Genomic DNA, 14851 nt, shown 5'->3' with positions numbered 1-14851 from the left:
TCTTCCTGTTGTCAGTTCCCCCAAACCTTGATCAGGCCAAGGATGGATATTAAACGGTAACTAACACATAAGTAGCCTGAAGTCAGATCCACCGTCTGCAGTAACGTCTGTGTCTCAATGTGCTTATTTCAGGAAGTTTTTCCTCGTGGTTATAAAATTTACCATACTGTTAACCTCTTTGTTCTGTCTATGAAGCTGAATTCTTTTCTCCCTCTCATTTAGGGGATGCTGACCACCAGGTCTTGTGTTTTACTGAACTCCAACACATTCCGGACATGAACAGGTAGATAAACTTCAAACCATGTGTGATGGGGCCGAAGAGCCCATGAAGGTCAGTTCTTTAGAAAATTTTAATTTAATGAGTGAACAGTAACACTAATCTCCCCATATCTAAATTTATGGGCACTGTAAACATTTACATGCATAAAGCACAGAGTGTTACAGCCCTGAAAAGGTCAGCGTGCTGCTGGAAGCGGCTGGCTTGAGGCTGCATTGCTAGTAAATTTTCTCCTGGATCTTCTACAGCTGGGCTTCTTCTCCTCCTCCTCTTCTAAGACATCCTCTGTGGGGTTCAACAGCGGTGCCGACATGATAAAATCTCAAGTCATCTCTTAAGTCTGCATTACTCATTCTCTCAAACTCTTTCCTTGGTTTCCCTCTTTCTCTGGGGTACTCTGCTTCTTGCCCATCTCCCCACTTCTCTCTTCTGCTTGTTCTGGCCCATCTTTTGGTGCGCAAACACTCTGGAGGGCTCTGTCCTGGGCCCTCTTCTCTGTCCAACAGTATTATATAGAGATATCTTCCGCATATGTTTTCCATCTTGGAGAGCAGGACCTTAAGACTCAGCCAGTAAACAACTCACAAGTCTCAGGAAGTTCCTGAAATCTTGAAGATTCATAAGGTCCCTCTATTCCCAGGTATAAGTAGAAAAGACTTTTCTGGCCTCTTGATCTGCCTGCAGGTTGAGCACGGGTCCCAGAAAAGCAGCTTTTGTGACTTGGTACCTATGCCGGTGGGGCTTTCAATGAGAGGCTGCCTTGGAAATGCCCACGCTCCTCTAAGTAACCCTCACCCACACTCCCGTGAGTAACCAATGTTTCTCTAAGCTAGACTTTGATGGAATCCTTCCTTGGGTCTGTCACTAGTGCCCTATCTGGAGTGAGGAGACATTTGTTCTCATCTGTGCTGGACAAAGTAACCCTATCCAGACCCATGATTGCAGATACCATCAATATGTTGATAAGTCCAAGTTCATCTGTCAGCCTAGATCCCACTCCAGAGTTACTGATGTGTATAGTAACCTCTCTGTGCCTCCATTTCCCCATCTGTAAAGTGGGTATAATGCTAGCACCTATCTCACAGCTTTGGCAGTAACCGTCATGTTCTAGCAGGCAGATCTGCTTCCCACTCCACCTCAGCTGCTATAGGAAAGTGGACTTTGTGCTCCATGTCAGAGCTGGTTGTCTTGCTCTCTAGGTTCTGGCAGCTTAATAAATGTCATCACCGGGAGGTAGCAGGGAACCAAGGCATGCTGGTCTAGTAATTACGTCTTCCAGCTCTCCATGGAGACTTCTGGTTGGCAGGGACTGCCTCCCCCTCCTAGGGACACATGCCCCAGGCCTCTATTTCTACAGCAGTCTCTCTTGGTTCTAGAATCTGCTTTCTCTTCATTCTGTTGGTGAGTACCTTGTTAAATCCCTTTAATCATTCTCACTTTGAGAACAAGTCCCTCCATTAAATTTGACTCAATTACTTGGTATGAGCAGGCCATTTGCTTCGTGCCGGGAGTGCATCAATCCTGGACTGTTTTGTGATTAAGTTAGATATTTGTCAAGTGTTTAGAGCAGCGGCTGGCTTATAGTAATTGCTAGAGGAGCGTTTGGGAAATCGATAAACTGCCAACATGTGCCCTCCATTGCAGAGTTCAGAACTAATTTTCCAACCCCCCTTTCTGTATTAAGGTTTTCCAGAGAAACAGACCAAAGAACCAGCAAGATATGTGTATATATGTGAAGGCAAAGATGATGGACTTCACTGACACATTAAGTGTGAAATACGAGGGAAATAGAGGTGTGTGTGTGTGTGTGTGCGCGTGTGTGTAAGGAATTTATTATATGGGAGTGACCTGTGCTATCATGGGAACTAGCTCACTCAAAATCTGCTGAGCAGGCCCCTGGACTGGGGAACCTAAGGAACCTGCCGTGGTTCCAGGCTCAAGGCCATTCACAGTAAAGCCAGAAAGATCCATTGTTCTCATGTCAATAAAATCAGAAGGCGTGCCATAAACTGACTGATTCCCACCAGGGAGCTTTTGCACTTGCTGCTCTGCCCAGGAGGCTGTCCCCTTACATTCTAACATGTCTTGCACCCCATTTCACTGAGGTTATCTTCTAAAATCTAGCGACTATCTCAGTTGCCTCAATCACTGGACCATACTCTGCTAGGTGCCCCATCTTTATTTCCTTCCTTGGCATTTATCCCAACATAAAATTAGATATTTTAGAGCAGCCTCCCCATTAGAGTGTAATCCCATGAGAACAGAGGATTTTTTTGACAGCTCATTTCATTTCCATATTCCCAGGCTCAGCATTGTGTCCAGCATACAATAAGCACCCCATAAATATGAAATCCATGACCAAATGTGCATGCATGCATTTTCCTAAGCTCCCAAATAGGAATGCATGCGTTTGTGTGCATATTTCATCGCATGGGCCCATTTGGCCTTGATCCATGACCCTTTGCTAGAGAGAGATATTTAGTTATTAAGGGTCTTAATGCCCGTTTGAAGAAAGGACACTGGGTACACTTCCGTTACCTCATGAGGATCTGGGATTCCTGCCTTGGAAGAATTTGGTTCATTTTATTAGACTTCGTAGCTGGCTCCCCCACCCGATTAGCAACTCTCTGACTCTGGCCTATTTGTAAAGCTATGCTGGGAAGTTGTGGCTACGGGGTTTACAGCTGCAGCTATGTGACTGGAATTGCCTTGTCCTCTGAAACACATCTTCCTAACTCCATCACCAAGGGAGCACGTTAGCTTGTACCTGCAGTGCACAGCCTTTCCATGTTCTGTGAGCCCTGTGTATGAAGGATACTTCGCCCATGACCTTTCCCCACTCCATGGTCTGGATTTTGTATTTTAGGGAATATGTAAGGACATATATGCGAATATATATGCTTTTTTTGCACGGGGGAAGGAGATGCTATGTAATAGACTTTGAAACTAAACATACCCACAATCCAGCTTTCAAATAATTCCACAATCCATCACATACCCCAGATTACATTTTTATAATGTGTTTATTTGTGTACAAAATATGTTGTAGTTTATTGATGCATGTGCAGCAAAATATTCTATCACATACAACAAAAATACATCTCTGACTCCCATTCTCCTGCTCTTGGATATGGCAACACTGTTTTGGCATTTCAGCAGCTAAAAATAAAGTGCTATTATTAAGCAGTATTGGAATGTCTTCACTTGACAATTGTGATGTGCAATTGAGTATACAACCACATCTTTGTTGTTTTCACAGAACAGGAAGCTCCAGGTCCTGAACACCTTCAGAAGATACAAATACTTGTATATATATTTACACGTGTATACACTGTATATGTAAAGTGCCAACAAGACTCTTTGTCCTAGTGAGTTTGTTGCATTCATGCCCAGTCCCCTGTGTCCCGTAGTCAGAGTCACACCACTGAGATCTCTGGAGTTCAACAGCAGGCACCTAGAAAGACGCTCACCAAAGGCTGGCATGTTGGGTTTGTGGTGTTGGTGACCAGACTCATAGAAGCCCTTCAGACCTCGCTGGGGGACCTGGAGCGGAATGGCACTTTGGATTGGAAACAGCCGCAGAACAGGAGCCACAAGGCTCGCTGGATCTCCTGGTTGCGGAAGGCATAGATGATGGGATTGATCATGGAGTTATAGGTGGCAGGCAGCAGGGTGGCGTAGGTGTAGATGGCCGGGTCCTCTTGGCTACCCACCACACAATAGATGGCAAAGGGCAGCCAGCTGGCCCCGAAAGTGCCTAGCACCACGGCCAGAGTTCCCACTCCCTTTCTGGTGGCGGCTAGGTGGGGCGGAGCTAGGCAGTGCTGCTGCAGGGCGATCTGGTGGGCGTGGCGCCAGACCACCTGGCAGATGCGCACGTACAGGTGCAGCATGATGCCAAAGACCACAAAGAAGGAAGTGGAGAGCAGCGCCACGTGGCTGCGAGTTAGAGGATGCACCACGCTGCAGGATGAGCGGTCGGCCAAGCAGTTCCAGCCTAGCACAGGTAGCAATCCCAATGCCAGTGACACTGTCCAGGTGGCTGCCAGTAAGAGGTGCACGCCCAATAGGGTCCGGCGCGAGTAGTAGGTGAGTGCGTTGTAAAGGGACAGGTAACGGTCCACTGTGATGGCAAGCAGGCTACTGACTGAGGCGGCGAAGGAGGCCACCAGGAAGCCCACCATGAGCAGGCTCACAGTCTCCGAGGGCACCACGTACTGAAACACGAAGTGTAGGATGAGGCCACAGCCCGCCAGCAGGTCGGCAGTGGCCAAACTACCCACGAGCACAAACATGGGCGTGCGCAGCGCGGGAGTGGATGCGATGAGTGCCACCACCAGCGCGTTTTCGCCTGCTATCACGGTCCCCGACACACACAACAGCACATCCCAGGGATTCACTGCCGAAAGCAGTAGTCCCGATGACCCTGCTGGTAGTTGCGAAGACAGCTCCAGTGACCCGTTAGGTCCACCGCCACCTCCCAGGGCCGCGGATGCTGCTGGGGGTCCCCATTCGCTGGTGTCCGGTGCTCCCGCTGCTGTGGCCACAGCTGCTGCTCCCTCGGACGCCACTGCCACTACCTGGGACTCGTTGAGCGAGGTGGCGCTCGCGTTCATGCCGCCAGATGTTGCTCCCTGCATGAAAAGGGACGCAGATTGTCAGGTGCACTCTCCAGGCTACCGAGGAACTTAGTCTAGCAAGTGCCCTGCTCAAAATGTCTCACTCAAATTGCATATCCCACCTCGGGAGCATGGAGCATAGTGACGAAGCGGGGACAAAGAGCTAACCCCAAATAACTAAGCACCTGTTGAGTGGATGAATGAATGGATGGATAGATGAAATACACGGGGCTTCTGAGCTTTGACACAGATACACACGTAGATTCCACTATGCATTCACAGGGACAATCCGGAAATATACGTGAGCTTGAACAAGCACCCAAATAAGGTCCCTTGTCTTAGCTAGGCAACGCCGCTGTCCGCGGTGCTGAAAGCGAAGTTTGCAGTCTCAGCTAGTAGAGCGAGGAGCCAGAGAATTGGGAATAAAAAAAAAAAAAAAACTAAAAAGGAGTGTGCTAGATAGGGCGGTTAAGCCTCTCTCCGATTCTCTGATTCCGGAACAGACTCACTCCGGGACTGCCTCTTACCCCTTCGCCTTCCCCACACGCTCAAAGTACCGCTGGGAGCCCGCCACTCACCTGGGGAGTCAGGGCTCTGGGTAGTCTCTGGTCATGCGTTCCGTGGCCTTGTGCCCGGCTATGCTTTCTGCATGAACCGAGCAGCTGCCTGCAGGAGGCGGCCCCGGCGTCCAGGAGGAAAGCGCTTGTCGCCTGTCGTTGAACCACTGTCACTGCGAGTGAGAGGCAGTGGCAGGGAAGGCTGCGAGCAGCACGCCCGCCCGGAGATTGACAGGCGGGGCCAGGTGACGTCAGGCTCTGAATTCTGGTTTCAGCGGATTATTCGCCACGTCCGCCAGGCCAATCTTTCTTGACGCTCCCCTCCTCTCCCCCCTTCACAGAGCCATCTTAGAGAGCTCCAGAAGGAAGGAGAAGCCAGAGCCTCCACCAGTCCAGAAACCTCCAGGAATGGGGTAGGGGTGACAGGAGAGGGAGACAGGGACGAAACCCGAAGCCAGGCACAGAGGGTGAGCAGGAAAGGAAAGGTGAGGGATGAGTGACAATAAGCCACACAGCAAAGGCCAGAGTCAAGGATCGCTGAGGGGTAGACGAAGCAGTCTTGGAGAAGGGTGATTTAATTATTTTGGGTAAAGCTAGCTGGGTGGCAGGACGCAGCCCCGCCGCTCCATCAGCATAAGGGGAGGTTGGGACAGAGGCATCTGGAGGGAGAGAGAAAACTCGAAAAAGTAGTTCTCTTTTAAGAGTGTTTAACCAGCATTTGTATCTTGAGTAGAGCCAGGGAAGAAAAGGAGGAGCCAGGGAAGCAGGAAGACAGTAAGGACAGCTGGGACAAGCTGGCTTCCTCTGGAGGAGGGGTTTACCTGAGCAATCCTCCCTCCCTTCAACTTTCTGCGTTCTGCTCTTCAGGTTTCACCACAATCTCCGCCCTTCTTGCTGCTGCCCTTGCAACTGCTATTTAGTTGAAGACAAGGTCTGTGTCTTGTTAGAAAAAGAGAAAACAGCAAAATGTGATTTACTTTCTTGGCAACAGACTTTGCCCTGCTAATTAGTACCTTATAAAACAGATTATAGTACCCAAATAGTGCTAAGTCAGCTGTACCAGACTTCAGTAGGCAGAGGTTTTATTTTCAGCCCAGATAAATCATCCTTTCGGTTTAAAGGTGTTTTGTTTTGTCAGTAAAATGCAAGTCTTTGTCTTTTATCTCCAATAGCTGTGCTTGGACCAAAAGCTAAAGTGGATGACTTTGTGTGAGGCTCTGAAAGAAATGATTGCATGCTGCTTTTATGGGATTGGACTGAGGTCGTAGCTCTAGCCTTCACATACTACATGGTTCGGCAAGGTGAAATAAAGCAACATACATTATAGGTGCCTCTTGCCTCCTCTCCGATTGATGCTTGGCTTCATTTTTACATATAGCTCCAGGGATGGAAAGAGGAAGAAAGAAAGAAAGAAAGAAAGAAAGAAAGAAAGAAAGAAAGAAAGAAAAGAAGGAAAAATGGAAGAAAGAACTCAGCTCGTCTATAGTCTGGAGGGGGGGGGTGTTTACCTGTGTTGATCACTTTAAGCAGAACCTTCCAGACCACCCCTGCTCCCGCCTCAGGGTTCTTGAACTCACCTAAGAAAGTGCAATTCTTTAGGGCAATAGCTAATGTTGGGTTATGAACGAATTTATCCTCTGTTTGAGGGATTTCAAAACTTAACACACTCCACCATTTTCACGAACCTAAAACTTGGCTGACATTCCAGGTTCCTGAAATGAGCCGAGAACTTCCTTTCAGAACTGTCAAATGAACTCTCAAATCACTGCACGTTTGCAAGTGATTACATCAGGTACAGGCCTGAGACCTCGGGTCTGCCTCAAGAGAGCTAAGGAGGCAGGCCAACACAGAATCATATTATGATTGTTTTTCTTAATAGCTTGGTTACATGGTTCTTAAGCATGAACTCTATAAACGACAACACTGTGTTTCAATGTCAAAAGATGAATGTGCCTGGCAGGAGGGGCCAAAATCTGTGCAGTTTAACATGCCAGAACACACCATACCCTTTGTCTGGACAACCTCCATTTTGTCATACCCCAAAATAAACATGATTTGGGGGGCGGTACCTTAGTCAATGTCTTGTTGCTGTGAAGAGACACCTTGATTCTTATAAAGGAAAGCATTTAATTGGGGCTGGCTTACAGATTTGGAGGTTTATTTAGTCCACAATCTTTGTGGCAGGAAGCATGGCAGCACACAAGCAGACATGGTACTGGAGAAGAAACCGAGGATTCTACACCTGGATCGGCAGGCGACAGGGAAAGAGAGATAATGGGCCTGACTTGAGCACTTGAGACCTCAGTGCCCACCCCCTCCTGGGCACACTTCCTTCAACAAGGCCACCCCTCCTAATGCCACTCTTTAACCATTCAAATAAATGAGCGTATGGGGCCAATGCTATTCATATCACCACAGGGGGTAGGAGGACCCATGGAAGTCATACATGAACACACTGAAAGTTTGTAAACTGCCTGGGGTTGTGTGGTTTTCTTTCCAGACGAGGCACATTTTTCCCAATCCCCTCCCTCATTCCTGCTCATCTCTTGGTAGACAGGGGCATGGGGAGCCTTGGAACTTTCCTTTCATGTCTCTACCACAAATCTTCCCACCTTTTGAACTACCTCGAGTCTGTTTTCATTCTGTGAATTCTTCAGGCTTGATTAGAGCACCCAACTAAATGCATGGTTCGTGTACCAGCATGCCTTGTTCTGGTTATGTTTTGGGTGTCGGGAGTCACATTTTGTGGACTCCCAAAACTGCTGTTCATATTTTGGCTTCCCAGACAGGAATAACAACACAGAAACTGTATTAATTACGACACTGTTTGGCCTATTAGCTCAGGCTTTTTGTTAACTAACTTTTACATCTTAAATTAACCCATTCCTATTATTTTGCATTTTGCCACAAGGCTCATGGTTTACGAGTAAGGTTCCCAGCCATCTGCCTCCTTTGGTGGCTACATGGTGATTCTCTGGCTCTGCCATCTTTTCTCCTCTATCTCTGCTTGGAATTCCCACCTTGCTCTGCACTGCAATAGGCCCAAAGCAGCTTCTTTATTAACCAATAGTAATAAAACATATTCACAACATATAGGAAATCCCACATCACCTCTCTCTTTCTGTCTAAATAAAAAGGAAGGTTTTAATTTTAACATAGTAAAATTATATATAACAAAACAGTTATCAGGCAAGAATTATAGTTACAATATTTAGTCCATTTACATTTGGAAAATTAAGGAAAATACTCTATCATCAATTTTATCTTTGTGAGTCTAAAATTTTGTATCTAATCTATCTTTTATAATTATAAAACTGTCTTTCTTCAACTCCATCAAAAACTCCAGAAGGATATAATACTACTTAAGTTAACAGGAAATGCATTTTAAGCAACTTCCAAAACTCTAGAATTGACAGAGATATCTCGCTGCCTGGAGTGTTACCAGTCTTTTGTAACATTTGGGCATCCATATTTAAACTACAGGTCCATAGTTTCTGGACTTTTCCATGAAGCAGGAAATTTCAAAGACATTTTTGCCTATATTGGCAGTTTGTCAGTCACTTTCTTCTGTGTTCTTCAGAATTTCTGGCAGACTCTTTCATGAAGCAGGAACCCTGAAGGACTGTCTCACCTTCTTTAGGGAACTTCAGCAGTCATTTTTCTGTGGTTCTGCATGTCCAGTTTACACAGCATACCATTAAGCAGTCTAAGCAAGAGCAGTTTCTTGCCCAAATGGCTAACAAACTCCATAAAGAGCCTCTTCATTGCTCATCATCTTCTTGTAGTAGATTGGTGCTGCCAGGAGCAGATGTGTCTCATTGTCATGAAAAGTCCTAAGTTTTTAAACATTTTAAATGCCATATTCTGTTAATCTTTGGAAAGTTTGAAGGATACCTATCCTTCTGAAATAAATCTCTGTACATCTAGAAAACTTAACATAACTATGAGCTTGATTTTTATAGATGACTATCTACTAGCCTGTATTTGTTAATTATACATTACATTTTTAAATGAGCTGCACAAACACAAAACCTTAACCAAGAGCAGATATATACATATAACAGAATCGACCTTAAATTTGTATTAATAAACCAAGATCCATACCAATGCAAAGTATATGTAAGCAAACATTTATAAACAATATTTTAGGAATTTGCGCGTTGTTCTCTAGAATACTTCCAGCTGACTGGGGTGCTGTTAATCAGGTCTTTCATGGGGTGTCCTGAAAGACATCTCAGCCAGCAGTCCTGAAGCTGTCATGGATGTTGGACCATCTGGGCCATTGCTTCAGGGGTCTTGTTTTATCGAACTATATCAGCCGGTAAGGAATCCACAGCTTTTATCCTCTGTGGAAACAAAAACAGAACCTCTTTTCCAAAGCAACATATCCTTAGACCCAAATTATGTATAATAATATACATAATCCAGACTCTCTGTGTATATTCCATCTTTACATGGCTTATTTTTCTTATTCTATTACTTTTTCTGCAAGTTTAATATTTATTTTATGATCTTTACTCCTTTAACCTATGACTGAGTGTACTCTTTTATATTATAATGGTCTATCCTCTTTTTCCTCTCTCTTTCTCAAACCTGTGTACATTTATCTAACACTGTGACCCATTTAGAGGTCTTTTTCATCTGAATCTGTCTTTATTACATATCTGTAATTATTTTTTAACCAGGAGTGCTTTTTTAAAAATATGATAAGCAGGTATGGCTAGGACTAACTCTTCCCAGTCCAACATGGTGGAGGTATGTTTACCACCAGCTCTAGGATGCAGCAGGTCTAAGTCTCCAATTTGTAACACCCTGCTCACAGACCCCATTTAAGTGCAGTCCCTCCCAAGAGAGCCAGAGCTATTAGTGCCACCAGGGCCGGCACAAACCAGGAAGCCCTCCCCTAAAGAAGCCACACAACCTTCACCGCCAGTGCTCACTCAGGCTCAGGAAGACCTCTCTTAAAGGAGCAGCCAGCAAGCAGAACCCATCCAGAAAAAAAAATGTGACTACCAAGAAACTGCACTAAACTCTGTTTTTTCTTTTCATGTCTAGAATTCCTTTTCAAGCTCTCTCAGGTTTTATGTGGATGTAGTCTGCCCACATTGGCATGCCAGTTTGTAGGCAGAAGCTGTTCATTCATTTCCCAGCCATCCAGACCTAAAATAATCACACAGAAACTATATTAATTGCAATCCTCCTTGGCCAATAGCTTAAGTGTATTTCTAGCTAGCTCTTGCATCTTAAATTAGCCATTCCTATTATTTTGTATTTTACCACAAGGTTCGTGGTTTGCCAGTAAGGTTCTAGGCCATCTGCCTCCTTTGGTGGCTACATGGTGTCTCTCTGACTCTGCCGTCTTTTCTCTTCCTTCTCTCTGCTTGGAATCCCCACCTTGCTCTATTCTGCACTGCAATAGGCCCAAAGCTGATTCTTTATTAACCAATGGTAATAAATAAACATATTCACAGAATACAGAGGGTAATCCCATATCAGTACTGTTCTATGTTTTCTGTCTTATTATTTTTGAGTCTCTGTACTCTTTCCTTATATTTCTAATCCCCATGCCCTACCCCAGCAAGTAGTATTTTTGTCAAGGCTTGTCCCCAACAAGACATCCTAGAGCATCACAGAGTCTAGGTATTGGATGGCGTATGATCCTCTGAGGCCACTTGATGGGACAGGTGGATTTTATTTAAAATGTATTCTTGTTTCTCTGCTTTCACTTGTGTTCAAAGTAACCTCTCATCCTCAGGCATCAAAAGCATCTCATATGCAGGACACTCATTCCTTCAGCTTGTCCAAACACGGCAAGGATGCTCTTTCTTCGTGCCAAGAGAATAGTTTCTACTCAGCATCACTCCACAGTCCCAAGACATTGATATTAGGAGCCATGCAACAGCATCCAGAACCTGTGCAAACCAGCTAGGAGTTGGCAAATAACTTTTTTCCCCCAGGAAAAACAATTGCTTTTAAGATCACTTATTTATTTAGAAAATAAAATACTGAACTGTATAGAAAATGTAGTCTTACATCTTAGGTGACTGACATTGGATATGAGACTATAAGAAAGTTGTGTCTACTGGTACATTTAAAAAGAAACTCAGGCAGTCTACCCAAAGCTTTGCCCTACATGTTCAAAGTGCTCCGATACCAGTGGGTTCAGGCTCATTATCTCATTTTGCTCTTTGAGCAATCACATGGAATTAGAGGCCATTATCTTGGCTCCTGGTGCAACTCGGGTTCATTGAGGTGAAAGATGCTGTGACGGTGCACACAGGGCACCAGCAGGAAGCCTGCTCCAGACTGGGTTCCTTTATTCTGGCGCTGGTATTTACCAAGTGCTCCCTAAGGATAAAGGGTTGTCAATAGGAAGAACAGGGAGCATTTCTCCCTACTCTAAGGGGGAGGAAGACCCTTGTGCCTTCTGGGTGTTAGTCTGCTCCTTTCTGACTGTCTGGTTTCTGTGTGTAGGTGGCACCTGATGAGCCGTGCAAGGAGCAGGCCTGTCTTGGTTGGTTCTGCCCTTTATGCCACCAGTCACTAGAAAAGGGATTTCCCTGTGTGTGAGGGCTGGTTCTCACCCCTTTCCCAGTCTTCAGTCTAGGCTCTTCTCTCTTTCTCTTGGCAGAAAGGTGAGCACCAGAGATTGGGAATGAATCATAAACAAACACAAAAATTCTTCCCTTCCCATTCCACCCTACTCCGGTACTTCTGCTTTGTGGGAAAAGATGGGCTGCTGTTAGAACACATGGCGCAATGAAGCTAGGTATGGGATGCTCACCACTTGAGGAATTACACTTGGGACTAGTTACGGACACTATCAATGGGAAAGGCAGGCAAATGTGTGCAAACCTGCACAGGCTCAAAACTTCCCAGGGCTTACCTCTGGAGAGATGGATCCAAATGGTAGGGGTGGGATTTTCTAACCCCGGAATGACTACTGGTAGCACTTTATAGACGAACACTTTCTGTTTCATGGGCTGCTTTTAAAATACATTGTTAACATGAAAATGAGTTTTGAAAGAAAATAATATGCTAATATTTTAAGCAACTAAGTAGGATTGCTAGCCAGATGGTCAAACTCTTGCAGGAATGGGCAGTCAATTAATCTTTCCATTACTATGATGTGGAACAGAATGGGTCTATCAAACGGCTACTTCCAGGACTATGCACATATATTTTATATAGGTATGGCATATACCATAAAGCATATAGTATAATTTATATGATGTACAATTTAATAAATAAATTTGTAATAAAATGTGTTTTATCAATACTTTTTATGTTTGTCATAATTTCTTACATTTATTTAGTCATTTATTTATTGAAGAGACATTTGTTGAACACAACCTGTATATTAGACATTGTACTGGAAGTGGAGATGCCTAAATAGATGAATGAATAGGTCAATAGGTTCCAGGGGAGAAGCATCATTCATGTTATCAAAGATGTGATCCTGAGAGTTACATTGGCATCCAGGAGCCTTACCCAGCCTGGCTGAAACAGCAGTTTCTCAGATGAGGTGGTATTCAAATGGAATTATGAAGGATGAATACTAGCCCCTAAAAAGGACAGAATAGAAGAGTCTTAGGCAGGGGGAACTGTATCTTTAAGGTGTGAAAGTCTGGGGAATCTGGCAAACATCTGTGGAGCTGTGGGGCCCCTAAGTCTGACTGACATTTAAGGTGAAAGGGAAGGAACAGAGAGTACCAGTAAATGGGGCCAGCTCGTGTAGGACCCTGTGCTAGGTAAAGATTTATCACAAAGGTAGTAGAGAGGGGTTAGTGATAGATTGTCTTAAGGAGAAATGATTGATAAAACCAGACTTTGGTTCGGAAAGAAAATGGCCCCAACGGGACTGGTGCCATTTGGAGGTGTGGCCTTATTGAAGGAAGTTTGTCACTGTGGGGGAGGGCTGTGAAGTCTCTTTTGCTCAAGCTTCCTGCAGAGTGACAGACGACTTCCTGTTGCCTCTGAGTCAAGGTATAGGACTCTCAGCTCCAGCACCATGTCTGCCTGTATGACACCATGGTCCCCGCCATGATGTTAGTGGACCAAGCCCCTGAAACTGTAAGTGAACCCCCTCAATTACATGTTTTACTTTCTAAGAGTTGCTGGGTTCATGGTGTCTCTTCACAGGAATAGAGCCTTGAGACAGATTCCTCAAACAATTTACAAAGGCTCTACCCACAACTATATAGAGAATGAATTAAAGAAAGGAAAGAATGGCCGTCAGGTTAGCTACTTAGAAGGGTGTGACATGATCTATTCTTCTAAAAGGGATATAAGTCTTAATGGAGAGAAATGTCAGTGGGGATGGGGGTAGTTGACAGATCCTTTAGACAGTTTGGATGGTTTTAGTGAAAACAGCTCTAGTTGCTGTGAAAGGTGGTTATTAAGTATTGATGACATTAATTTATCAGGGGATTAGTTCTTGCTCGCATGAAATTCAGGGCAGGCCCTTCAGCCTAGTAGACAGCCCTTCACACAATCAGCCTTGGAACCTTGCCTCTTCCATCCTGCGGTCTGCCCTTCTTCCTTTGGGATGCCAGGATTTCTCTGCATTTCACCCTCTGGCAGTGCAGCAGTAAGCTTAGGAGTTTCCCAGGAGGGTTTTGTGAAGCATTTCTGGGCCTGGGAAGAAAAAGCTGAAGGCGAAGTATTGAGGGTGTCACAAGGCTATAGCGCAGGAAGGGTTAGGGGATGGCAGAGTTAACACAGTCGTCGCATGCTGATTTGAGGTGGAACACAGGGGGTTCTCAAAGCCCAGCGGAGTCTAGACTAGGATAGCAAGTTAGGACATCATTACTGCCATCTCTTGACTGTGCACCACACGAGGTAGGTTCTACTGTTAGCTCTGCTTTCTAGAAAACAGAGGCTTAAGAGGTCCGATAGCTTTACCACATGGTGGAGAAACAAAGTCAAAGTGTGGACTCCATTTGACTCCAGTTAAAAAGAGAACTCGTAAGGGTGGAGCAAAGTCACTGCAGGATGGGGGGAGGAAGAGGGAGCTACAGAGGATATTTTTTTAAAGCAACCAGTAAGACAGAGTTGTCATGGGAACCTAGCCTTAGCCAGAGTAGAGATGGGAGGGGAAGGGAAGGGAGGGGAGGGGAAGGGAGGAGGAGGGAGAGGGAGAAGTACCCATTCATATGATGAGGTAAAAATCATGGAAGAAAAGGTCGTGACTGGTGACGTCACTGAAGGAGTAGGAAACATTGGCAACCATACTGAAACAGGTAGTGCATGAAAGAGGCGTAGGATAGGACAGTGTGCGCATGCATAAGGAAAGATTGCTAGAAGGGAAAGGAAGCAACAGGGTAGCTGCTTTCTAGAGATATGAGCTTTAAGGGTGAGATTTTCCTTAAAAGCATGAGACAAGAATATCTACTGTA

General features: G+C 45.2%; 1 protein-coding gene across 1 annotated transcript; it reads right to left on the bottom strand.

Annotated features, from left to right (window-relative positions):
• Nucleotides 1-3284: 3284 nt before the first annotated feature.
• Nucleotides 3285-5628, bottom strand: Gpr6 (G protein-coupled receptor 6). Its single transcript, XM_075959216.1, has 2 exons — nt 5475-5628; nt 3285-4911 (listed from the first exon to the last, which is right to left on the bottom strand). The coding sequence occupies exon 2, from the start codon at nt 4891-4893 to the stop codon at nt 3802-3804; it is 1092 nt and encodes a 363-aa protein (XP_075815331.1). The 5' UTR covers nt 4894-4911; nt 5475-5628; the 3' UTR covers nt 3285-3801.
• Nucleotides 5629-14851: the final 9223 nt, after the last annotated feature.

This window comes from Microtus pennsylvanicus, chromosome 1 (assembly GCF_037038515.1).
Source record: "Microtus pennsylvanicus isolate mMicPen1 chromosome 1, mMicPen1.hap1, whole genome shotgun sequence".
In the NCBI taxonomy this organism is placed as follows: domain Eukaryota; kingdom Metazoa; phylum Chordata; class Mammalia; order Rodentia; family Cricetidae; genus Microtus; species Microtus pennsylvanicus.
The sequence above is the reverse complement of the archived record's forward strand: the minus strand, read 5'-3'. Positions and strand labels throughout refer to the sequence as shown.